The sequence below is a fragment of the Garra rufa genome, chromosome 1 (genome assembly GCF_049309525.1).
Source record: "Garra rufa chromosome 1, GarRuf1.0, whole genome shotgun sequence".
NCBI classification, from domain to species: Eukaryota; Metazoa; Chordata; class Actinopteri; order Cypriniformes; family Cyprinidae; genus Garra; species Garra rufa.
In genome coordinates this window covers 64,319,809-64,346,558 of record NC_133361.1, presented here as the reverse complement: position 1 = coordinate 64,346,558, position 26,750 = coordinate 64,319,809, and the positions used below count along the sequence as shown (strand labels likewise).

The window sequence follows — 26,750 nt, the reverse complement described above, 5'->3', positions numbered from 1 at the left end:
ACAACCAGTTTGTTACCATTAGTATGCACACTAATAAGGAACTAGTTTTGGTCCTTAAAATAAAATGTTACTGAGAATTTGCATATTTGCCCTGAATATGAAGCTGATGCACATAACATTGCACATACATTAACAGATAGTCCACAAAACAAAATTATAGCTAAATTTAATGCATCATGTTCCTTTTTGAATGTTTTTGAATGTTCTTAATTGTCACAAAACATTAAAAACATTTAGGTAATGACATACAGTATTTAATTCAAGTATAATTATTATCTTGTTTATTATAACTCTTATGATTTTAAAATTGCTCTTTGTTTATTGATTTTGTTGTCCTCAATTGTAAGTCAATTTGGATAAAAGCATTTGCAAAATAACTAAATGTAAATGTAAGTGTAAAATATCTTCATCAGGGCAATAAAAATGTGAATTTCATGATCCTTGTTATATTGTTAAAATTATTAACATTTTTCAGATTCTGCAGAGTGTATATAAATGTTTGACATGCGTGATAATGTTAAAGATAAATTATTTTTTTATAAGTTTATTTGTAGTAAGCATATATTGTCCTCTGCTTCCACAGGCCTGAAATCAATTTCTCTTCTAGGAAGAAGAGAAGCTAAAGAACAGCTTGTAAAATGAGTGTGTGTGAGGACAGAGAGCAGGAGGCTCCTGCTGACACTCAGAGAGCAGCATCTCCAGGATTCAGCTGTGTGTCAATGAAGAGTAACAACTCCATGCGTCAGCCCCCTGATCTCAGTGATGTTGACACTCAGAGAGCAGCATCTCCAGGATTCAGCTGTGTGTCAATGAAGAGTAACAACTCCATGCGTCAGCCCCCTGATCTCAGTGATGTTGACACTCAGAGAGCAGCATCTCCAGGATTCAGCTGTGTGTCAATGAAGAGTAACAACTCCATGCGTCAGCCCCCTGATCTCAGTGATGTTGACACTCAGAGAGCAGCATCTCCAGGATTCAGCTGTGTGTCAATGAAGAGTAACAACTCCATGCGTCAGCCCCCTGATCTCAGTGATGTTGACACTCAGAGAGCAGCATCTCCAGGATTCAGCTGTGTGTCAATGAAGAGTAACAACTCCATGCGTCAGCCCCCTGATCTCAGTGATGTTGACACTCAGAGAGCAGCATCTCCAGGATTCAGCTGTGTGTCAATGAAGAGTAACAACTCCATGCGTCAGCCCCCTGATCTCAGTGATGTTGACACTCAGAGAGCAGCATCTCCAGGATTCAGCTGTGTGTCAATGAAGAGTAACAACTCCATGCGTCAGCCCCCTGATCTCAGTGATGTTGACACTCAGAGAGCAGCATCTCCAGGATTCAGCTGTGTGTCAATGAAGAGTAACAACTCCATGCGTCAGCCCCCTGATCTCAGTGATGTTGACACTCAGAGAGCAGCATCTCCAGGATTCAGCTGTGTGTCAATGAAGAGTAACAACTCCATGCGTCAGCCCCCTGATCTCAGTGATGTTGACACTCAGAGAGCAGCATCTCCAGGATTCAGCTGTGTGTCAATGAAGAGTAACAACTCCATGCGTCAGCCCCCTGATCTCAGTGATGTTGACACTCAGAGAGCAGCATCTCCAGGATTCAGCTGTGTGTCAATGAAGAGTAACAACTCCATGCGTCAGCCCCCTGATCTCAGTGATGGACCTGCTGTGACTTCTGACCCTGTGTGAGTATCATAAACAACAGTGGATAAATATTTGCTGTTTCAGCACTGAACAAGTCAAGTTTTCTTTGAACTCAAGCATAAAGGATTAGTCCATCTAAAAATAAACATTTACGCAGATTAGAGAGAGAGTCCCGGGCACCATGTGTCAAAAAATGATTGATTGCCCCTCATAAAAAATCCACCCCCCTTCCCAACTGGACACCTCCCAGCAAGCAATTCTGCATTTAAAAGATGTCTATTAGCCGTTCAAACACAGTCCTGACGTCTAGGCTAAAACAAGACTGGAATTTGGCTGTCAGTGAAAATTTAATAGACGTCTAGCCCAAAAATAGACTTGTCATCAAATAGACAGCTAATAAATGCCTATACATCTAATAGACAACAAAATGGCAGTCCATCCAAACAAATTAAATATAGAGCTTTTATTAAGAAAACTTTAAGACAATACAAAATGCAAAATGCAAAAAAAAAAAAAAACAGAATAAATTATTATTAATACAATACACTTAAATATAAATATTATGACACAAATATGGAATTTATAACAACCTAAGATAAAACAAATATAAAAATTATTTTTAATAACTCATAAATACTCATACAGAGCATGTTGCCACACTTAAAACATTACAGATAAATGACGTAAAAAAAAAAAGAACCCATTTATTGGTTTACTTATTTTAACAATTAAAACAACCATCAATGAACTTAAAGGAAATTATTGGTTTTATTTCTTGTTTAAAATGCTTCCCCAACTGCATTCCTCAAGTCTAACTTTGTTGCTGCCAGGAAGTTGGTCATCACAGCATCTGCCAAAAAAAAAAAAAAAAAAAAACGCATAAGAAAATGTTTTTTTAACTATTTTATTTTTTTTACTTTAATTACACTAATTGTGACAGGGAGTCTTTCTCTTTTGCTTGGACGCACACTAAAAACAAAAACAAGAGATATACATACACAATATATATATATATATATATATATATATACATATATATCACCATTCAGTGTGTAAAAAAAAGATAAGGTCTCTGGTAAATATAGTTTTTTTGTATATACATGCCTATTTGCATATACATAATGACCGAGAACAGTGCAGTCTTTTCAAATGCCTCCTTTTGCAGCGGATCACCCCCCTTCATGTTGAATTTTTTTTAAACCCTAAAATATAATACAGATTGAGGTGGTTAACAATTGTGGCCAAAGTTTGACATTTCAAAATGACTAATAAAGGAATTATTTTATTATTCTGTACACACATTAGCCTCAAATGTACGTGGAATAATACATTCACCCCTGCCATATTTATTAAATTGTTTTCTGATTGTAGCATTTAGGTTTTAATGCTGCATTGCACATCTGAGCTTTTTGCAGTATTTTAATACTGCTGCAAACTTTTTTAGAATTGAATATTTTATATTGTAGTTTGACTGGTCTGGACGTAGATTCATTCTGAGTAATGTCAGCGGTGAGTGAGGAGATGTCGCAGACTCTGTGTAAGATGTTTAATTCTTTTAATTGTCTTGTCTAACTAGTTTTTAAATTGTAAGGATAGACTTCAACATAGATTTTGACAAGTAGGCCTATCTTATGCTTATATTTTCATCAGCGTAAGATGCACTGGTCTTTTCTTTTCTTTTACTTTAACACTTGTATCAGTAAAAACTCTACACTTTCTAAAACTGTAATGCAAGATTTTGATAACTATTGTATGCTTTTGTTTTACACAGACTGGTCTGATACATTTTTCGTTATTGCTTACTGGTCATGTCTGATACTTACAAAAATGTTTCACAGCTTTTCCTAAATTGTGAAAAGTTAAAAGCACATAATTTTAACAGTTTTCAATGTCCCGCTTCAAAAACGCATTCTCAAACAAAAAGAGAACGGTCATAAATTCCTTTGAATTGCTTATGTATAAAACAGATGTACAAACAAATGTCCAGTTTCGGAGGGGGTGGGGGGTGTCCAAAACAGGTGTCCAAACAGGTGTCCAGTTGAGGAGGTGGGTGGATTTTTTATGAGGGGCAATCAATTAAACTTTTTGACACATGGTGCCCAGGACTCTCTCTTACATTTTTGAAGGTTTGCCCTCCATTAAAAGCCAATTTCACACAAAAAATAGAAGTTTCACTTTGAGGACTTTGAGAAACATGCACATAATAAACACATGCACATATAATCAACCTGTCTTTAAAAACACCTGATAAGAACAGCATCTAAAAACACACATACAAGGCAATAGTAATATTTAAAAGTGCCTGATTGAACTAACGCCTGATAATGAAATGTATTTATGAGTTCAAAATTGGAACGTCCCTATAACAAAATGTCAATTTTTTTCTTTGTCTCAGTATTATCAGCAAGAATAAAAAGAGAGCAGCATCTCCAATATCTAGATGTGTGTCTATGAAGAGTAACAACTCCATGCATCAGCCCCCTCATCTAAGTGACGGACCTGCCATGACCTCTGACTCTGTGTGAGTATCATGTGCACCTCCATGGGTGCTTTTCAATGTTTAATTGTGCTTTATTGTTTCTTTTCCTTGCTCCACCCTTTTAGGATGTGATGTACAGGGTGAAAAAACAAGTATGGAGGAATTGAAGGAAAACATACATTAAAATTATTGTGAGGGATGTGAAGAAGGAGGAGAAAATATACATGAGTCAGATTTTTCAACAAGAAATCAAGCACATACAGTATATGTACATACAGTACAGCACTGTTATTTTAATTTTAATTATATAATAAATATTAAGTATTATTCCATGGTCTGTCTGAATACTGAATTCTGATTGCAGTAAAACCGTTTGTACTACGGGGCCATGGAATGCTTGAATCTGATTGGCTGACGAATGTTCTAATGGTGTGAAATATTTTCAGGGAAACACACAACATATGTACTTCCAGGCAGCTCTTGACCGCATTACATGTCTATATTACTTTGCCACATGATTTAAATTATTTCAAAGGTCCTTACAGTCTAAAACAGCAAAATAACCAAAACACACAATGACACTGGCCAAACAAATGAATAAAGTAAACAAGAGGATAAAAATGACATATTTTCCATGTTTTTGCCACAAAATTATGTTTAAGGAAAGGTGGTGAAGTGAGGCCAAGTATGGTGACCCATACTTAGAATTTGTGCTCTGCATTTAACCCATCCAACTGCACACACACACTGTGAACACACACCCGGAGCAGTGGGCAGCCATATTCCTATTGGGGGCAGTTGGGGGTTCGGTGCCTTGCTCAAGGGTCTCACCTCATTCATGGTATTGAGGGTGGAGAGAGTGCTGTACATTCACACCCCCCACTTACAATCCCTGCCAGACCTGAGACTCAAACCTGCAACCCTTGGGTTACAAGTCTGACTTTCTAACCATTAGGCCACGGCTGCCCCCAGCTTATTATGTATTATGTATTATGTATGTTATTATGTACAGAAAGCAGATACTCTATTTCTCTCACTCTCTCTCCCTTACAGATGCACACACATACAGTTTGCACACATTAACATATGCACTAATGTTGTTAGCGCTGCTCTGACGATTAACAACTTAAAAGCTACAAAGCATTTATCACAAGCGAGGTAACAACAGCGCTCCTGAAGAAAATGAACTTAAAGTTTCACTATTAGTAGAGACGCTGCTGAACACTTTTGAAAGATGCACATACTCACAGATGTAATAATTTACAAGCTTAATCTCTCTCTCGCTCTCCATCTCGCTTTCTCACTTGTCTGTCTGTTTTTCTAAACTTCATCTGCTATCAACGGCTCAAGCTTCGTTACTAGGTCTAAAATGACATTTTGCAATTAGCAACGGAGGAGTTGAATGAGCTGCGTAAGAAATTAATCCTACTCACAATAGTGGTCAAATAATTTTAACTTGTCTATAACTTGGCAAATGGCCATGAAATAAGTGGGATAATCAATGGTTTGCCATGCATTAAAGGATTTTAAATGCACTTTGCCCCTGTGTCATACAATTAAAATCTCTCTGCAAAATCTCTCTATTAAAGATCTCTCGATCTGGAAAGCATCTGCGGTGTACAGATGTCTGGCAGACGTCTGTAAGATGTCAGTTTTACATACATTCTAAATCAAAAACATCTTAAATACATCTAATAGACGTCTATTTGACATCTGAAAGGAAATGTCCAATAGACGTATTGCAGATGAGCAAACTATGTCTCGGAGATGTAAATGCAGACGTCAGTTAGACATCTCCAAGATGTTTGTGTGCTATCAGGAATCCTTTAATGCATGGCAAATCATTGATTATCCCTTACTTAATTTAATGGAGAAAACATAAACTACATAGGATCTTTTTTTTTTCCGCAGTATCATAAGCAGGAAGAGAAAGAGAGCAGCATCTCCAATATCTAGCCGTGTCTCTATGATGAGTAACAACTCCATGCATCAGCCCCCTGATCTCTGTGACAAACCTGCTGTGGCCCCTGACTCTATGTGAGTATCAAACAAAACTGAGTGGTCTTTACAGTTGTTAATTTAATTTAAGTTAAGTTTTACAATGTAAAGTAAGGTGTTGTTTATGCACACAAACCATGATGGTCTGTAAAACTTACCCTTGGTGAAAAGTTATTAAGAAACCCTCTTCTGCAGTATGTAAGAAACAATGTGTATCTGTCACAGGGAGGGTCAGAGACGTTCGGATCCATTTGCAGCATTTATTCAACAAAACAAACACAAAGGGGCAGGCAGAAATCGTCATCAAAAAACAGGCAGAAAGGTCGGGGCTGGCAGCGAGAATCAAACACGGGGAGTAGTCCAGGAAAACAAACACGGAAAGAAACGCTCGGAAATAAAGACCAGATGGAACAATAAGACTTCGCAAGGTGGCTGTGTGTGTGAGAAGCTTAAATGCAGTCAGTGTGATGAGGTGCAGCTGTGAGCGGTAATCAGTGCAGTGAGAAACAAGGAGCAGGTGAATGCAGTGATTAGTGCAGTGGCTTGTGGGGAATGAAGTCCATGATGTGTAGTGCAAGAGTTAATGATGACAAGACGACCAATACGTGACAGTATCCTAGAACAGAACTTTGAGGAACTCAATTCCTGATGTCCTGATTAGGGATGGGTACCGAAACCCGGTACTTTATCGGTCCCGGTGCCAAATTATAAAAGACCGAAGTATCGATAAGCTCTGATGTTAACGGTTCCGCTGTCGGTACTGGAGAAAAAAATTTTAAAATAAACATCCTATTTATTATTGCTAAATAAACATTACCTAGCATATTTTACCTGACCAGCCTTTTGTAATTTGCTATAATATTCGTTATTCGCCTGCACTGCTGTTATTTGCTATCTCACGCACAAAATGTAGTCTGTTCCGCAGTACACAGAGCTCGTGCGGACACAACACGAGAGAGCTCGCGCTTATGGAGTGACAATAGCGGAGAGCGCCGAACGATCCAAAGTATGGTTACACTTCACCCGTGTGAACACGGACAATGCTCGTTGCAACAAGATTTTTGCTTGTAAAGGCGGAAACACAAGCAATTTATCAAAACATCTAGCCAAAGTGTATTATGTGCAGAAATGCAAAGTTTTCGACTGCCTAGCTTCTACTTCATCAACCGTCTTCTCAGGTATGCATGCTATGTTAAAATAACGACATAAATATCACATAAGGTCTCTCTAAATCAGTATTATAATGTTAATAATTTAATAAACACACATTCAGATACATATAGCCTACATATAGGCTAAATATTTAGAATATTTTTTATGCAGTAGCCTAAATAAATATTAAACATTAAAATGCCTTTATAGTACTGCTTTTACAAATAGATAAATAATAATAAACTATGCTAAGAAATTATAGAGCAGAGCTTACCTAAAAATTAATTTGTAGTTAAGTCATTGCATATTCATTTACAAGAAAATTGTGTTTATTTATTTGTTTTACAATCATTGGTTTTGTTTGTGTAACAGATATTTGCTCAAACATTGGTGTTTGCTAAGCTATAGATAATTATTTTACATTTAAAAAAGAAAGTGTTGTTATTTATGTTCTCAATTTGTTTCAGTTTTTTAATTAAAAACGCAACAAAAAGTACCGATAAGAGTACCATTAAAGTACCGAATCGATAAGTGGTATCGATAGAAGTAGTAATACCATTAAAACCTTAACGATACCCATCCCTAGTCCTGATGTCAGAAATTAAATTGCCACAAAGTATATAAATAATGTAATATTTACAGTCTGTAAAATGAACACTTTTTCAATAACTTTGAAAATATTGAAATATTTTTTTCTATTTGTTATAAATTTCTTTTCTGTTTGTTTATGTCTCTCTGTTCATTTCAGTGGTGGGAGAGCTGACCAGCTTGATTCTCACCAACCAGTGCATGATAATCTGCAGAGAGTCAAAGACCAGCACAAAACCAGCATGAAGAACAAGTATGAGAGCTTATTTGAGGGAGTCAAACTACAAGAGAATCAAACCCTCCTGAACAGGATTTACACACAGCTGTACATCATAGAGGGAGAGAGTGAAGGGGTGAATGAAGAACATGAGGTGCTACAGATTGAGAAAAGTTACAAGATACTCCAAGACACTCCAATCAACTGCAATGACATCTTTAATCCTTTACTTGATCCAGGATATGATGATAATAGAATAGAGAAGAAAGACAAAATAAAGACTGTTCTTACTAAAGGCATCGCTGGAATTGGAAAAACCGTCTCTGTGCAGAAGTTCATTCTGGACTGGGCCGAGGGAAAAGCCAATCAGGATGTAGATTTCATGTTTGTGCTACCATTTCGAGAGCTGAACTTGATTAAAGATCATCAGTACAGTCTTCATAGTCTTCTGCTTGACTTTCATCCTGAACTTCATGATCTGGACTCAAATATTTATGATGAATGTAAAGTTGTGTTCATCTTTGATGGTCTGGATGAAAGCAGAATTTCACTGATGTTTTCAGACAGTCAGAAAGTTTCTGATGTGACTGAGATTTCATCAGTGTGTGTGTTCATGTCAAACCTCATGAAAGGAGATCTGCTTCCCTCTGCTCTCATCTGGATCACCACCAGACCAGCAGCAGCCAATCAGATTCCCTCTAAATACATCAACCGTGTGACAGAAATTCAGGGATTCAATGAACCACAGAAGGAGGAATATTTCAGGAAGAGAGTCAGTGATGAGCATCAAGCCAGCAGAATCATCTCACACATCAGAAGAGCAAGAAGTCTCCACATCATGTGCCACATACCTGTCTTCTGCTGGATCTCAGCCACTGTCCTTCAAAACCTCCTGAAACAGGATCTCAGTGTAGAAATCCCTCAAACTCTGACTGAAATGTACATTTACTTCTTGCTCATTCAAACACGTATGAGGAACCAGAAATATGAAGAGAGAGATCCAAAAATGCTCCTGCCTTCCAACAGAGAAGTGATTGTGAAACTTGCTAAAGTAGCTTTCAATCAGCTGATGAAGGGCAATGTAATCTTTTATGAGGAGGACCTGAGAGAAAGCGGCATTGATGTCACTGATGCCTCAGTGTATTCTGGGATTTGCACTGAGATCTTTAGGGAGGAGTCTGTCATTTATCACAGGAAGGTTTACAGTTTTGTACATCTGAGCTTTCAAGAGTTTTTTGCAGCACTGTATGTGTTTTACTGCTATTTACACAAGAACAGTGAGGTTTTAAACATTTTCCTGATTCAGTATAAGTATGTTGCTTTGGATGTGTTTCTGAAGGAAGCAGTGAATAAAGCCTTGAGCAGTGAAAATGGACACCTGGATCTTTTCCTTCGATTTCTTCATGGCATTTCACTGGGGTCCAATCAGAGACTCTTACAGGATGTATTGATACACACAGAGAACAACCCAGAAAGCATTAAGAAAATAATACACAACCTCAAAGAAGGTCAACAAAACAATATCAGCCCTGACAGATGGTTAAATCTGTCACACTGCTTAATTGAGATGAAGGATAACTCTATTGTTGAAGAAATGCAGGCATTTTTAAAATCTGAAACAAAAGAAAATACTCTTTCTCTTGCACAATGTTCAACTTTGGCAAACATAATCCTGATGTCAGAGGAGGTGCTGGATGAGTTAGACCTTAATAAGTACAACATTAAATCAAGAGAGGGTCGATGGAGACTGTTACCTGCTGTGAGGAACTGCAGAAAAGCTCTGTAAGTGTGAAAATATAAACATACATTTGTTATATTTTGAAGAGTATTATCTGGGCTTGTGTTCATAAGCATAAAATATAAATTATGTTTTTAAGAAAACATTAAAAACTAGGGATGTACACTATTATTGGCACATCAGCTATAATGTATCTTTGGTCATATGCCTTTGTTCATTGGTTTCGTTATAACAGTTTAAATAGCCACAGTATGATTCTGTGTTGAATAAATTTACTCAATATTCTTAATCACCATTAATATGTAAATAAATAATCCTTCCATTCTATTAATATCATATTTTTTGTGTGTATTATTTGAATTCTAAACATCAACCCTCCCTAGCCAAACATTTATATTTCAGTATATACAGTAGTCAACATTTGAAGTGGATTAAAACCTTTCACCAAAGTTGTCCTAAAACCAAAAAATAAAAAAAAAAATATGATAATGATGTATCACAATATCTAGAGACATATAATATATATATATTTTGGGGCATAATTAAGCCCTCCATAAAACAAACAAAATACGTAATTAATAAAAAGAACATGTTCACTTGTTAAATGCATTTAATTTATTGTACCTTTAGTAAAAAAAAAAAAATTGCTAATGCATTTTTTTCCAACACAGTAACACTTTATAATAACGTTCAGTTGTAAGTCATTTATAAGTGGTTAGTTAATGATAAAATAATGATTTGCAAAACATTCATAAATGTTTAATAAGTGATATGCTAACAATTTGTGTATATTTTGCTAATTCATTTACAAGTTATTTACAAGTAATTAGTTAATGATGAACTAATCATTTACAAAACATCGCTATGCATTCATAAGTGATTAATAAGTGATATGTTAGTATTTTTATATATGTTTTGTAGATTAAGTTATAAATCATTTACAAGTGATTAGATAATGATGAACTAATAATTTACAAAACATGATTATACATTCACAAATGATTATTAAGTAATAGGCTAACAATTTACAAATCTGTCGTAATTTATCTTTAAAAAAAATAGCATATCATGAAATAATCAAACAGATCCTTAGTAAGTGGTTAATATGTTACTAGTTAATATATTATTTGTCACTTAAAAATAATTAAAATATCAATCATTTAAATGTTTATCCTTCACCGAAGATCGCATCATGAATAAATCATTTACAAATCTTTCTGCATCCCCTAATCTAAAGCGTAAACAATTCATCAGTTGTAAATGTTTTACTCATTTTTCAAAGGTCTTTCACCCAGTGTGTATACCCACCTGATGCCCACACAACCTGGAACCGGCAGGTTTGTAAAACATTTACAACTGATGAGTAGTTTACACTTTAGATTAGGGGATGCAAAAAGATTTGTAAATGATTTATTCATTATTTATTCATCAACAGCTTTTGAATACTTTGAAGTGTGTACTGCAATGTAAGGGCTGATGGGTGAGGGTAAAGATGTCTTCTCTGGCAAACATGAGCTGCGCCCCAAATGACGCACTATATACTCTGCACTTATTCACTATGTACTTATGCACTAATGCACTATGCACCATTTAGTGTATGAATTATATAAGGTTATTTAGTATTTTATAACGCCCTAAACAAACTTTCACAGGAACCTCAATTTTTTTCATATCAACTTCAAATTTGGAATAACTTATTTAGATGTAAGACTTCAAACTGATAAAACCTGTTATGTACAATATGTATTTTATATAAAATATAATAAAAATTGTACAGTGTATTCTCTTGACAGTAAATTTAAACTTCTGTAATTTGTTACTTTTTTTTAAATTCTGCTTCTGCAGTAATCTGCTGATTGTTTTCTTTAAAAAGAGACCTATCTTAGATCCAAAGTGTTCATGAATTACAATTTAAGTTAGGATAAACTTAAAAAATGGGGGTTACAGTTAAGGGGTTAACTAGTAATTTTTAACCATTTACTAAGGATCTGTTTGATTATTTCATGATACGCCATTTTTCAGATAATTTACGACAGATGGGTAAATCATTAGCATAGTACTTACAATAAAATGAACATATCACTTATTCATAATTTATAAACACATAGTCATGTTTTGTAAATAATTAGTTCATCATTAACTAATTACATGTAAATGAATTTGTAAATGACTTGTAAATGAATTAACAAAACATACACAAATTGTTAGCATATCACTTAATAATCATTTGTGAATGTTTTGTAAATTATTATTTCATCATTAACTAATCACTTATAAAAGACTTACAACTGAACGTTATTATAAAGTGTTACCTAAACGTTTAGTGTATTTTTTTTTTAATGTCATTTTTTTATTTCTAGCACTTTACAAATGTTTTTTATGCTTTCTGGCTGGCTTGTTGCATTACATATACATTGATTTATTTATTTCCAACAGATAATAATCTCTATTAATCTCTAATCTCTATTTTTAGAAATAAATGGTGTAAAATTTAGAGGTGAATATCGTTTACTTTGCAGTCTTTTTGACATATATATATATATATATATATATATATATATAGTCTTGTAGACACCATCTTGTGAACATTTTTATTAACCAGAGTCCTCCCTTTTTCAGATTGGCAGGCTGTAATCTTACAATTCAGCACTATGAAATTGTGGCTTCAGCTCTACAATCATCAAACTCCCCACTGAGAGAGCTGGACCTGAGTAACAATGACCTGCAGGATTCAGCAGTGAAGTTACTGTGTGCTAGACTGAAGAGTCCAAACTGTCAACTCAACATACTGAGGTTTGACTTATACATGGATTCATATTTTAGTGATAATGTGACTATATAGCATATATATTCTTTATTTTTTTTGTATGTTCATAGTCCAATTTTTGTTCTAAATTTAATTGGTTTTACTGATTCATAAATGTTTAATAATGAAGAGCCATTGAAATACATGAATAAGAAAAAATGAAAACAATGCTAATGTAATAATCAACAATGCCTAGTCAGTTACTACACAAGATATTATCATCATTACCTTCAAACAAGATAACTGAGCATCATTTTGGGCGTACAGTCTTTTCTTCTCAAAACTCGGAATTTATCAATATGGACGTGAGCGGTGGCTATGATCAAATCTCACATCAGGTCTCAGCTTGTGTCCACAAATTTTTGAGTAAGCCTGGATTTACATGCAGCATAGAGATATAAAGAGAATTGTATAACCACAGCATTTTACACAGATGTTGAAACATGAGTGAAGTACGAAGCCTTGTTTACATAGTGAATAATAGTATAGCAACCAAATGTTGCATTGCAGAAATGGAAACATTTGGATTTTTGTTGAGTGAGAGAGGCTAGTGAGCCCAGTGGCTTTTCAGTTTTGCTTTAAGTAACTTTACATTTGTATTTATGTGTGTTTTATTTAATAGTTTATTATATAATTTTATAGCTACTGATTTTTCATTTTTGTCCTGTAAGCTAATGTAAAGAATAAATGTAAAGAATTTGTTGTGGAGTGAGGGTAGCTAAATAGGCTATATAGTGTTAATAATGTTTATTAATAAATGTTAATAATAGTTATTCATAATAAATAAATGTTTCATTATATTTTTTTATTATTTATCATATGTAAAATTAATGTAATTGTTTGCAATTATAAGGTTAGCGGGCATATTTAGAGTACAACTTGAGATGAGATTACTTCCTCTTTTTTGCCTGGCTATGTTTCTTCATGTCGTAAACTCGAGAGGCATGGCTTTTAAAATGGAGTGTTTTTAGGGGCATGATATCCAAATTACAATTTTTAGCTGGCATATTTAAAAGAGAAAAGGTGCAATAGGAGATATTGGAAAATGCTAACCTTAGCCTGATAGAACTGAAAGTGAACGTTCCACCCTCCCTTCAATTCGCCGTCCAAAGCCACGCCTCCTGAACACATCTACACACACACAGACCAGACGACCAGAGACAGCATTACTACAAAACATTGTAACTAGGGGTGGGCATAGATTAATTTTTTTAATCTAGATTAATCTAGATTAAATCTTGGAATTAATCTAGATTAATCTAGATTAAAATGGCTAATTTGAATTCTGCTGAAGGCATTCAGAATATGTGTGCTACCCAAATAATGACTAAAAGTAAGTCTTCGAGAACGGGCCAGGTGGCGCATTAGATCAGGCGCTCATCTCCTGTTTCCAAAATGTATCACAAACTGCTTGACAATTACATTCACAACATAATTACCTATACAAACTTGTGTAACAAAGTACTTCTGCGCAAAAGGCTGCACGACGTGTGCGTTGCCGTTAAATACACAGACGCGCACGGGCATGGATTTCTGCGTGCATAGTCTTCCATTAAACTGTTGCTTTTAGAAGCGTCAATTCAGTTGTTGCATATAGTTTAATGTCTTTATTTCGGGATTATCAAAGTAAATTATAACTCACGTGCCCCAGTAAAAAAGGATCTAACAACGCACCTGCCCTGAAGCGGCTTCATAGCTGCATCCATGTTTGCACGTCTCATTTGATGTGGTAATTTCACAGAAGTTGAAGACTCGTTCTCGCCCCCTACAGTGCAATTCGACTAGGTATACGTCATCCGCGCTAAAATATCAAGGTGAAAGTCATCATATCTTGCGTAGTTTAGACCCAGTTCCCAACCCAACTTTGAGAATAGATTAACGGCGATATTTTTTTTTACGCTGATAACGGCGCACCACTAATTGTAACACAGAGTTAAAATGTTCAACAGCCCAGATAGGAAAACTGTGTTGCTAATCATGCACAGGAGATGAGAAGATGGTGTATTTTCCCCGAGTTCAATAAAATGCTTCACATGTCCACATAGTTGTCCACATACATGGGGATCGAACGAGGAACAATTTATACAAGCAAAACAGATGAGTCTACAGTGTGTATGTAATTAATTATTTCTCATTACCCTGTTTAGATTGGCTATCTGTAATCTCACTGATCAGCACTGTGAAACTATGGCTTCAGTTTTACAATCATCAAACTCGTCTCTGAGAGAGCTGGACCTGAGTAACAATAACCTGCAGGATTCAGGACTGAAACGGCTGTGTGCTGGACTGAAAAATCCAAACTGTCAACTCAACATACTGAGGTAATTATTGGGGTATTTAAATGTTTTTTTTGTAACATATACATGTACATTTACTGGCCACTTTATTGGGTACAACTGTTCAGCTGCTCATTAATGCAACTGTTTAATCAGCCAGACATGTCACAGCATACAGAAACTACTAGTATTTCACAAGCAGCCATCTCAGAGTCACCAGTTCTCACCAGTTCTGTCATACTGTTGTTCTTAAAAGGTGCTGGTCCTGTGTTTGAATGGTTTAAATCCTATCTCATTGATTGTTTTTAATATGTCTGTCTGGAAAAAATAATTCTGAACCATCCACAACAATTCAATTCTGAATTCAGTTTGATATATATATATATATATATATATATATATATATATTAGGGATGTAACGATATTTCGTGGTACGATATTTCACGATGCAAAAATGTTACGATATGTATCGTAGAGTGATGACGATACATTTACGATATGACGACAGTCTAATCCTATTGGTTGAGCTGCCGTTGTCTCCTACTCTGCAACAGCGCTGCTTGTGCTTTCATTGCAGAATCAGATGCAGAAATCATTTAAACTGAATATTAGTAGAGCAACATGAGTTCGGCTGAAACTGAAATTAAAGATACCCCGTCTTCACGTCCGATAGCATGTTGGTTTTACAGTCACGCGACAGTACGATGGTAGAAAAAAAATTACAGACAAAACATTATTACAGTCACAGTGCATGTTAAAAGTTTCGTGCTTCAGACTCACCCGCTTTTCGAGTCACACATTGGAACAAACATTTCTTAAAGCTTTTATGGCTCTTCGCGACAGGAACCTCCGAAGATGTATTGTAATCGTTTTATGAGCAGCAGCCACGAGCAGTTACCGCACAGATTTATTAACAACCAAAAGCACATTTCACTAAGTGCATGTCGGAGTGTTGAAAACATGATCAATATCATTTAAAATAGGCTATAAGGGAGCTGTATGATCCATAAAATACGGAGAAAGGCTATAAATAAAGAAAAAAAAAATCCAGAAAATGCGTGTAGTATAGCCTGCGCAGGTAAAAAATACAATTATGTGTAAAATGTCTTAGTAAACTGTCTGATATGAAAACTACGCCAGTCATTGTCCCATAAAATGACAAATAGCAAATAACACATATAGTAGCATATAATATTTTCATTACGTTTCATTTATTTTGTTTTTGTAAAGTAAAATGAGACCTTGTTGTTTGCAGCTACGTTTACCCCGAGACCACGTCACGAACACCAGCTCGACTGCAAAACACTTTCACTATGAAAGAAAGCGGCAGCCGCGCAGTGATTCCACCGCTTGACGCGTCCCCTGTGAAAAGGCTTTTAAACGGTCTTCAGACAGAGCGTGAACACAAAACGGGACCGTTTGAGAGCAGCGTCAGCGTGTACCGGATTGAGTCCAAAGAGCAAATACCCATGCCTGTCACCTGCACTGCACCTGACAGATAAATATTATTCCACCGTTACGTCAGTTTTAGCGGTTCACCCGTCGGGTATGACTCTGTTTCGCACACACATAGAATCTTGCATCGCTAGCAGGTTTAAAGAATTTGACATCTTGACAATTTTATCACTATCATGTTAAATTTTTTTTTTAAATTCAGTGACAGACAGACCTATTCAGTTGTTAATTTTAATACAGAAGATTTTTATTAAACCTTAAAATGTGACCTTGTATGTAAAACTAAGAAAGTTATTGAAATTTATTTATTTTTAAAAAAATAAATCTGTTTGATTTTCAGTTTCATGTTTTAATTTTTGTTCAAAATAATGTGATACGTATCGTATCATGAACCCAATATCACAATACGTACCGTATCGTGACCTAGGCATATTGTTACACCCCTAATAAATATATATGTTGCCTATGGGGGGATCATTTGAAAGTAGGAACGTAACAATGCAGATGCTGATGATACACAGATTTAAAATATCTGATATATCTGAGATATCTGATATTCCGATTTTGAAATATGTGCAAGTAAATGTATTTAAAAGTTGAAACACTTTTATAATGACCGCGTTAGCTGATCTATACTGGGTGATGGGCGCCGCCATGTTTGTTCGAGCTGTGGGATTTACAACACGCAAATTAATCCTCTCCTTCCGAAAGACATTAAAGTAAGTCTCTGGTGAGCTGGGAGAAGAGCAGCATAAACTTTATAGTTACCTACACAATCTGTATATAATATCAATAAAATATGTTGTCAGACTATATTTGTAAGGATCACTATTCCCGCTTCCATAGACATAAGTGTGAATTTTAATGGTTTTGCTAGTACTTATGTGTTTTTAAATGTCTAAAACCTAAAATAAGCATTATATGGTTGAAAACACTGAATAGTTGTGATAATATGACAAGCACTCAGCGCGTCCCCTCTGGCTCAGTGGCAGCCAAAGCGCCAAAACAGATTTGAATTCAGGAGATGATAACATGATGCGGCAAACGTTTGAATCACACTGGTGTGATCTTATGCTTCAGGGACAGCCAAGACAAATCACACGGGTGTGATCGTACGTGTTAAAGGGTTAATTTTTTATATATATTGTATGAAGCTTTTATTTCTGTTAGTACAACTAAAATTGTGTATGATTTTGCTATGTCTTTCTGATGCATGGTAAAAACATGGTATTCATGGTAAATCAAGAAAATGAGATTGAACAAATTAAGACAATACAGTGTTGAGCTATATAAAGGAGATTTGTTTTCTGTCTATACATGTATCCAAGGATTTGCTCACCTGTCTAATAAAATACATAACAAGATAAATCAAGTGTGCATGACCTCATGGCCTTTTATATTAGATAAGTCTGCCCTCGACTGCAATCGGCAACTCTCGCTGACTGGTCTGTGCAGTGCCACATGAACTCAAACATTCCTAAAGACTTGAAAACACTATGAAAACCTAAAACAGATAAGTCAGCAGTGTGTATGTAATTAATGATTTCTCATTACACTATTTAGATTGGCTATCTGTAATATCACTGATCAACACTGTGAAACAATGGCTTCAGTTTTACAATCATCAAACTCTTCTCTGAGAGAGCTGGACCTGAGTAACAATGACCTGCAGGATTCAGGACTGAAACGGCTGTGTGCTGGACTGCAAAATCCAAACTGTCAACTCAACATACTGAGGTAATTAATGGGGTATTTAAATGTTCTTTGTAACATATACATGTACATTCACTGGCCGCTTTATTGGGTACAATTCATTAATGCAACTGTCTAATCATCCAGACATGTGACAGCATACAGAAGCAGCAGAACTACTGGTATTTCACAAACAACCACCTTAGAGTCACCAGTTCTGTTATAGTGTCCTTCTTGAAAGGTACTGGTGCTTGTTTGAATGGTTTAATCTTATTTCACTGATTGTTTTTAATATGTATGTCGGGGTCAGGTCCGGGGCGCGAGGGGCAGCGTCTTCCTTCGCGGCATCGTCCTTCTCTGCCTACGCGGCACTTCTGGGGGGATGAAACGACCCGGCATCCTGGTTCATCAGCCATAACGGGTGCGGTCCCACGGGTCCGGAAGCTCGTCTTCCTGGCAGCGCTGGTTCCCTCTTCACCCCTTCCTGGACCCACGAGGACACCAGCGTGCATGCACGGGGGAGAGACTGGTCTCCTGAGGAGAGGCGCGCTCGGCATTTTAACAGCGGCGGTGATGAGGCTTCATTCCATTCAGGTGCTCCTCATCACACGCCGCCAGCCCGGGATGTTTTCGCGCCCCTCCTCTCCCATACACACCCACTTCCGTCGGGAGCCTGGAGAAGGGCGGCGAATAAGGGATGGGGTGGTGATGATAATTAGGGGGGAGGCAGCCGAAGAGACATCCCTGTCCTCTTGTCCTCCCGTTCCTCTCCAAGGCAACGCTCCCTCTCGCAGCGCACCAGAACAGGGACAGAAAAACCGGCATTTAGTCGACAGCCTCAACCAACCGCAGGTTAAGTGACTCTTACCCCTTTTGCGGCTGGGAGGCCGTCTCCGTCATTTCTCCGTCCCCGTCTGGGTTTTCACAAACTTTTGCGAGTGAGAGGGGATGACGTCATCAGGTGTTGCCCACTGCGCTGTCTAAGCTCTGCCTTGCCCGCATTCTCCACCACTGTGGCGGGAGGAGCAAACGACAGACACAGTGGGTGTGGCGTCAGGCCTCAGAGAGGCTTTTATTAAACATAATAAAATAAAACAAGTGTCCAAGGGGGTAAAAAGTGTCCAAAATAAATAGGGGATCTGGTGTCCTCGATTGCTGGGGGTTCCGTGAAGGAGGGGAAGTGTTCAGTAAGGAAGGGTCCAGACAAGGGGCAGAGTCTGGCGGCCGCACACGCTCCCCCGCTCAGGTCCAGGGTGTGAGGGGTGGCGGCTTCCTTAGCGGCATCGTCCTCCTATGCGGCACTTCTGGGGGGATGAAACGGCCCGGCATCCTGGCCCGTCAGCCGTAATGGGTGCGGTCCTCATCCGGACCCACGGAGTCCAGCAGCTTGTCTTCCTGGCGGCACTGGTACCCTCTTCACCTCTTCCTGGACCCACGAGGACACCAGCGTGCATGCACAGGGGAGAGACTGGTCTCCTGAGGAGAGTCACGCTCGGCATTTAAACAGCGATGATGAGGCTTCATTCCATTCAGGTGCTCCTCATCACACGACGCCAGCCCGGGATGTTTTCGCGCCCCTCCTCTCCCATACACGCCCACTCCCTTCGGGAGCCTGGAGAAGGGCGGCAAATAAGAGACGGGGTGGTGATGATAATTAGGGGGAGGCAGCCGACTCGTCACATTATATATATATATATATATATCACTTCCATCAGAGGGTCTGGGACCTCCAGGCATTTTCGGTAACGAAGTGTGCCTTGTGTTTGGGCCGGTCTACTCTCACATTGTCCTGAGATCCCGGCCTAGATACGTGCTCAAGGTTCCCACCACTTATTTCCGAGATCAGGTGGTGAACCTGCAAGCGCTGCCCTTGGAGGGCATTGTGCATGTACGTGGACCGCACCCAGAGATTCAGATGCTTTGAGCAGCTCTCTGTCTGCTACGGAGGTCAGCAGAAAGGGTAGGCTGTCTCCAAGCAGAGGTTGGCCCACTGGCCCAAAACGAGCACTCGTCCTGCGTGCTGGCACACGGCGCCTCTCTGACAGACATCTGTAGAGCTGCGGGCTGGGTGACACCAAACACATTTTACAATCTCCGCATTGAGCCAATTTCTTTCCGTGTGTTGTGTAACAGGTAAGTTACCCCTCATTCCCCCTCACCTGGGGATACGAGCGCCTTTCTTTCTCCTCTAGTAAGTTCCTCAGACGGCGAAATCTGGGGGAGTTTTTCCAGCACCATCTGCAGTCAGACTGGGTGGAGCAGTCTGATGCCAGGCCCAGTATTGGTGTTAGCTTACCACGAGTCTCCGGTCAGCCCTTGTACTGGGCTAGGAGTCCATATGGCTTCATTCCCTGCGGGCCTTTCAATATGTGTATTTTTCCATGGCAAGGTTTCCCACTCTGCAAACCTGTGTCTTCCCTTTGACAGACCACTCTTGTCAGTCTCTGCCGGCAGTCGCTCCATCCCTACACTCAGGTATGACAAATGTAGTACTGCCCCAGGTCTGGGTCAGTCCATATCTGAGTCTCCACATGTCACCTCCCTGCGGGCAGGATGTGGCTTCCGTAGCACCGTTCTCTGGAAGGTTTGCTTCCCCACAGCTACAAGCAAGCTGTAACTACAAATAGGAAAGACTTTGAAGCCGTCCTTCACTGAAGGTTGAAATGCCTTCTGGCAAGTATTCTGGGTGAAAGGAACAACGGCTTGGCTTTCACCAGCAGCAGTATACTCACCTCTGGTCCCTGTGGGTACCCAGGACAGCAAATTCGTGCTGGGGTGGTGGGAGGGTTTACGACCTTGGCACAGCATTTGTCTGACATGCGTTGCTTTTCAACATTTGCAATGCCTAGGGTTGTGACAGGGTTCAGGTTGTGGCATTTTCCATAGACCCCTAATGTCATCACGACATAACTCCGACAGTGTCCGACAGAGAGGGAACGTCTCGGTTACGTACTTAACCCTCCATCCCTGATGGAGGGAGCGGAGATGTTATCTCCTGTTGCCACAATCTCAAACCATCGCTGGTGGCTAGGGAGTCTATATCGGCTCCTCAGTGAAAAATCGAATGAGTGGATGCATCTGCGCCTCCTTATAACCATGTGCACAGAGAGTGGTGCATTATGTAAAATCCACTAGCCAAATTTCATTGGTGTTTTTTCTTAACTGGAGATGGTTGGGGCTCCCAGGTAATCCTCTAATGTCGTCAAGAACGAGGGTTACGTACGTAACCAAGACATCTTCTTTTCATCTTGCCTGTATATAATGCATATTAAAGTAATGTTTATAAAGGCAGCACTTCCTTGTTTACAGCAGTAACCAAGAAAACGCTGACAAAGAACTTTTGAATCGTGATTAAAATACAGTGGTTGCCTAATTTTAAATGGAAAGAGCAAAGGCAAAGCCTTAGTTTGTTTATATGAAGAGATTTCTTTTATTATTTAATTTATTTGGGATTTGTTTTAAAATTTCAATTTAGCTTTGTTATTTTACATATGTACATTTTATAGAGAAATGTGAAAATCATATCATGAATTGTTACATTCTTGTTTGAAAGTTTGGTCTGGGGTTTCATTGTTATGCTGATGATACACAAATTTATGTCAGCATGCGGCCTAATCCTAATCTAAAATCTTAGATGTAAAACAGTTTTCTTAAACTCAGTTAGTGGCAGTTGGGAATGGCTAAACATATTTTTGTGTAATTATTAGATTTTAGCACTTTAATTGTAAATAACATTTGCTTTGTATCATGTGTTTGCTCTCTGAGCATTAAAGAGATAGTTCACCCAAATTCTGTCATTAATTACTCACCCTCATGTCACTCCAAATCCGTAATACCTTAGTTTATCATCAAAGCACAAATCAAAATATTTTTGAAGAAATCCAAGAGCTTTCTGGCACCACATGCACTTGTTGCACACTTTAGTAAGCTCCATCGAAATTAGAATATGATATTAATAAATGCTGGATGGCGTGTGTTGCTCAATGGCATGCAATTATTTTTTTAAATATATTGTTTGAAGCTTTTATTACTGTTAATAATAAATCAAGTGTGCATGACCTCATTATCTATTACATTAGATAAAATTTAAGATTAAAAAAAAAAGATTTAAATATTGTAAGTACACAAGTCAACAAAATATAACACTGTTCTAGAGGTTTTTTGGATATTTAAGCCTTTTAAAGCCTTTAAGCCCGAAACACTGCATTGATTTGGCTGCAATGCAATACTCCTCAAGCTCTTTCACCACGTTTTTTCAGCACACATAAAAACTACAATTGCCAAAGTGTAATTCATTATCCTCTTTTAGTTTACTACTAGTGCATGCTGATGATGTTTTATACTTCCATAGTAAAGTGCTTTATAGCTTACGAGTCAATGGGTGTCATCATCGTAAAAATCTACATGGATGTCATACCCAAGTTTATTAGATCCATGTTGCACAGTATGATTGGCAATGATCTTATAGAATTGCTAAAATCGTGCAGTAACTGTGAAGTTGCTGAAATAGCTAATTAGCTCATGCATGTGTGCTGTTGCTACCCTTACCATTAAAATAAGTATACTTCAAGTTTATTTTATTAAGTAAACTTAAGTAAATTCCAAGGATATTTTTAAGTATACTTTATGTAGTAAGTACACAAATATAAGTGTACTAGTCATATACTTTTAAGGGTACTATTTCAATACTCTACAATAAACTACTTTACATCTATGTTTTTAGTTTGTACTGCACGTATACTAATAAAAGTAACCTTATAGGTATAATAATAGTTTACTAATTTAATGATTTTTTATGCATTTTAGTACACTTTGAAGTATAGTCTCAGTAAGATACTTGTTTAGTAGTTTATACTGCAAGAATACTGGTAAGTTTTCTTTAAGTGAAATTTACATCATACTTTAAGTATACTACTATGTCCCTATTTAGGTATTTATTTGCATATACATGCTTTATTAATATCTGAACATACAAAACATCAAAAGAAAGAACGGTAACACTTTCTATTAAGCCCCTATTTATAATACATTATGAGGGTATTTATAAGGCATTATAATGAATGCATAATGCATTATAATACAACTTATAATATGTTATATCATCTCATTAATACTCATAACAACAATTATAATACATTATAATACTTGAGTATTTGAGGTTATAACTTTTAAGATTATGATTATTTATAACACACAATGGATGCTATTTAATCTATCTAATTTATAATGGACTATATCATATTACATTTATTCTTTTCATTTATATTATGTTTTATTTTGATGGTCCCCTTATTCTACTGACTATAAGCAACTTTTCAACTACAACTTGTCAACTAACACTCCTTAGAGTAGTAGTAGACTTAGGTTAAGGTTAGGCTAGGTAGAAGGTTCATGTACTTGCAAAGTTACTTATAATCAGTTTGTCATTTGGGGAACTATCAAAATACAGTGTTAGCATATATTTTGCGTACTACTACTACTAATAATTACTGCTAGCTGACATGGAGTTGCAGTTACTTATCAAAAGCTGTCTAAAGGGTATCATCAAAATAATCAAACTGATAAAACAAATGTGTCATTACACATTCATCTGATCTGATGCCTGATCTTAGGGATCTTTGGGAAATATTATTATAATTACTTATAAGTGGTCTTTGTAAGCTTTAAGTAAAGTGACATGAGAAAGATGGCAAGATATGAGACTTATAATACGTTATAACTATGGAGGAGGTAATCATACTCTTAAAAGCTATAACCACAAATAATAATAATAATAATAATAATAATAAGTAAAACATTAAAACATAAAACATTATAATACATTAAAACTGTTCTTATGAATACTCATAAGACGATACAACATATTATAAGGTTGTTTATAATGCATTATAAATTTAGTATAATGCCTTAAGAATACCCTTATAATGTATTATAAATACAGGCTTCATAGAAAGTGTTACCGAAAGGACAGTGTATCTGCTTGTAAACAAACAAAAAACATTTAATTCTATCTTCATGCATTCTTTTTTATAAACACTTGAATGTGTGTAAGCTTCATAAATAAAAAATAAATAATTCAACAATATTTTGAACAAAAAGCTAAAAAATAGACTATTCAGGATAATCAAAACATCGATCCAAAGCTTGACAGTCATTATTACCTCTTCATGGGTCGACATTTTATTTCTTAACATTACACAGTTTTACATATCTATGGTTTTGATGCTGTTTTATGTCTCACTATTGTGTTACATTACATGTGAAGAAGTGCATAAAAAGTAGACTGAAAGTATACTTTTCTATTTTAAAAAGAAGTATACTAATAGCTCACTTGAATAAACTTATTTTTTTGTAATGGTAGCAGATTTGGAGGTTATGTGTTCAGATTTCTTGACCATTGTGGGATTACAAATTTAAGAATCTGTTTAAGATCTGCTGATCCTGTGCCCTGACATAGCATTAAATGAAAAACTAAGGTAAAGTACATTGTATTCAGAATTTAAGGTAAATATGATGACGTCAGACAAATGATTCTCTTGAGCAAAGTTTGTAGCAAGTGGTTTCAGCCAGTTCCTGTTTTCTTTATTGTAAGTCAAATGAGTCAGATACTGAGTCTCTCACCTTTTCCTCTTTAATAGCTTCTTTGACTAGATATGCTGATTGGATTAGGATTGGTAAAATGGGGCAGATTGCTATACCCAGGTGCTTTGTCTCCATTTTAAGCACTGCCCCCTAAAATGTATATAAACCACAATGTATCACGGCTATAGTTAGACTTTTGATGACTGCAGCACCACACCACACACACCATACAAATTAGTCCTGACTGTACCTGATTGTTACTACTATATATTCAGAATCACTAAACCTCTGACCACTGATTAATCTAAAACACCTTTAGCCAGCATTCATTATAAAACACTCCTGCTTTTAAGCCAAGTACACGGCGGAAAGAATAATTTACCGGCATCTAAATGCAGGTTAAATGCAAGTTACTATTCTATGCATTAGCGCTGTTTTAAGCTTGCTGTTTGAATGCTTTCATTGACTGGATCCTTGATATTTCAGTATTTTATGGTGAGCCCAGTCTCATGAAAATGTGTATCAATAGCATGATTTTCTGTTTCTATTTGGTGTGCTATTCATACGCTGACATTGAATTTGGTGTGCATATAATACTCATGTGTTTGACTTTCATATAATAAGTAGTTTTTGCATGCTTATTAAATGCATCAACCCTGCACCCCTAATCGTACCCATTGTGTATCATACACCAAAGTAAATTTCTGCTTATAAATAGTAGCCTAAGCCAAATAGAAACAGAAAATCGAAGATGGTGCTCACTGCAGAACACAAGATCCAGGGGACAAGGTTGGATCCAGATCCAACTCCTCCCACCTTACATATCCCTGAACCCACCCATCTCCACATCAAACCTACCAATCTCCACACCCTAGATGTGGATCCAAGCTTGCCCCCTGGATCTTGTGTTCTGCAGTGAGGGGCTACTGGAAAATTGTGCTATTGATACGCACTTTCATGAGAAGTAGACCGACTCTACTTGCATTCATTCACGTGATTTGGGGTGACCCTCCTGGTAGTGTGATTTATATATTGTCACTTCTAATCCCCCAGACACTGACGATTTGACTATTAGTACAGGCAACATGTCAGAAGAGTCGGTACGCACAAAAAAAAGTGTTGGTATGCAAAAGGCTAAAATATAGAAGTGCACTTCTATATTTTAGGATACTTCAAGCACTGCACTTTCACGGAGTGCTTTCACGGATAAGTGTTAAAGATTATCTAGTGTCAGGCATCAGCACACATTTGTTAAAATCAAGATCTGTAGATTTCTCCCACAGACTGCCAGCTGAAGAATCCTATTAGTTATTATTGTATTGTATATTGTACTGTATTTCTCTAAAAATGAAGCACACTAACATGAACAATTTCTGTTTTAGATTATCAGGCTGTATGGTGACAGCAGAAGGTTGTGCTGCTCTGATATCAGCTCTGAGTTCAAACCCCTCACACCTGAGAGAGCTGGATCTGAGCTACAATCACCCAGGAGAATCAGGAGTGAAACTGCTCAACCACCTGGAAAAACTCAAGTAAGTTGAGCAGTATAGCTGTGTTTGATAAATCTATATGACAGTGTATTGTCACAGGTACTTGACGACATGTATATCGATACAGCTGTTTCTGTATTGCTGTATTTTTTCGATATTGCAGGATGTGCGCAGCAATAGACTGTGCTTAATTCGAATGCAAGAACAGTGTTTAAAACAGAATGATAACATGCAAGGTTTAAAATAAATAAATAAATAAAGAGTATATAAAGAGTATAATATATACTGTAGGCTACAACAAGGTTTAATGTGGCCGCTGAAGAACACAACTGAGGTTGCCTGAAGTTAGATCGCTGTCCCCATGCCTAGACAATTAATATCCAGCCACGGATGCCAGATCCCGTCTGATGATATTAGTTTGTCCAGTAACAGAGTAGTCTAATGGCGCTTTTCCACTACACAGTACCAGCTCGCCTCGGCTCTGTTTGGTTTTCCACTGTGTAAAAGTTGTACCTGTACCGACTTCCAGGTACTTTTTTTCGTACCACCTCCGGCGAGGTTCCAAGCGAGCTGAGGCGTAGCTGATACTAAAATGTGACGTGAAAACACAGCAGACTGCTAATTGGTC

At 37.2% G+C, this 26,750-nt stretch overlaps 1 protein-coding gene across 1 annotated transcript in view; it reads left to right on the top strand.

Annotated features, from left to right (window-relative positions):
• Positions 1–638: 638 nt before the first annotated feature.
• Positions 639–26,750, top strand: part of LOC141318561 (uncharacterized) — a 35,620-nt gene continuing 9,508 nt past the window's right edge. The window contains exons 1-8 of the mRNA XM_073833204.1: positions 639–1,690; positions 4,045–4,170; positions 6,040–6,165; positions 8,027–9,865; positions 12,441–12,614; positions 14,775–14,948; positions 17,922–18,095; positions 26,015–26,164. Coding sequence (XP_073689305.1) covers positions 639–1,690; positions 4,045–4,170; positions 6,040–6,165; positions 8,027–9,865; positions 12,441–12,614; positions 14,775–14,948; positions 17,922–18,095; positions 26,015–26,164 — 3,815 coding nt within the window. The remainder of the gene's footprint in view (positions 1,691–4,044; positions 4,171–6,039; positions 6,166–8,026; positions 9,866–12,440; positions 12,615–14,774; positions 14,949–17,921; positions 18,096–26,014; positions 26,165–26,750) is intronic.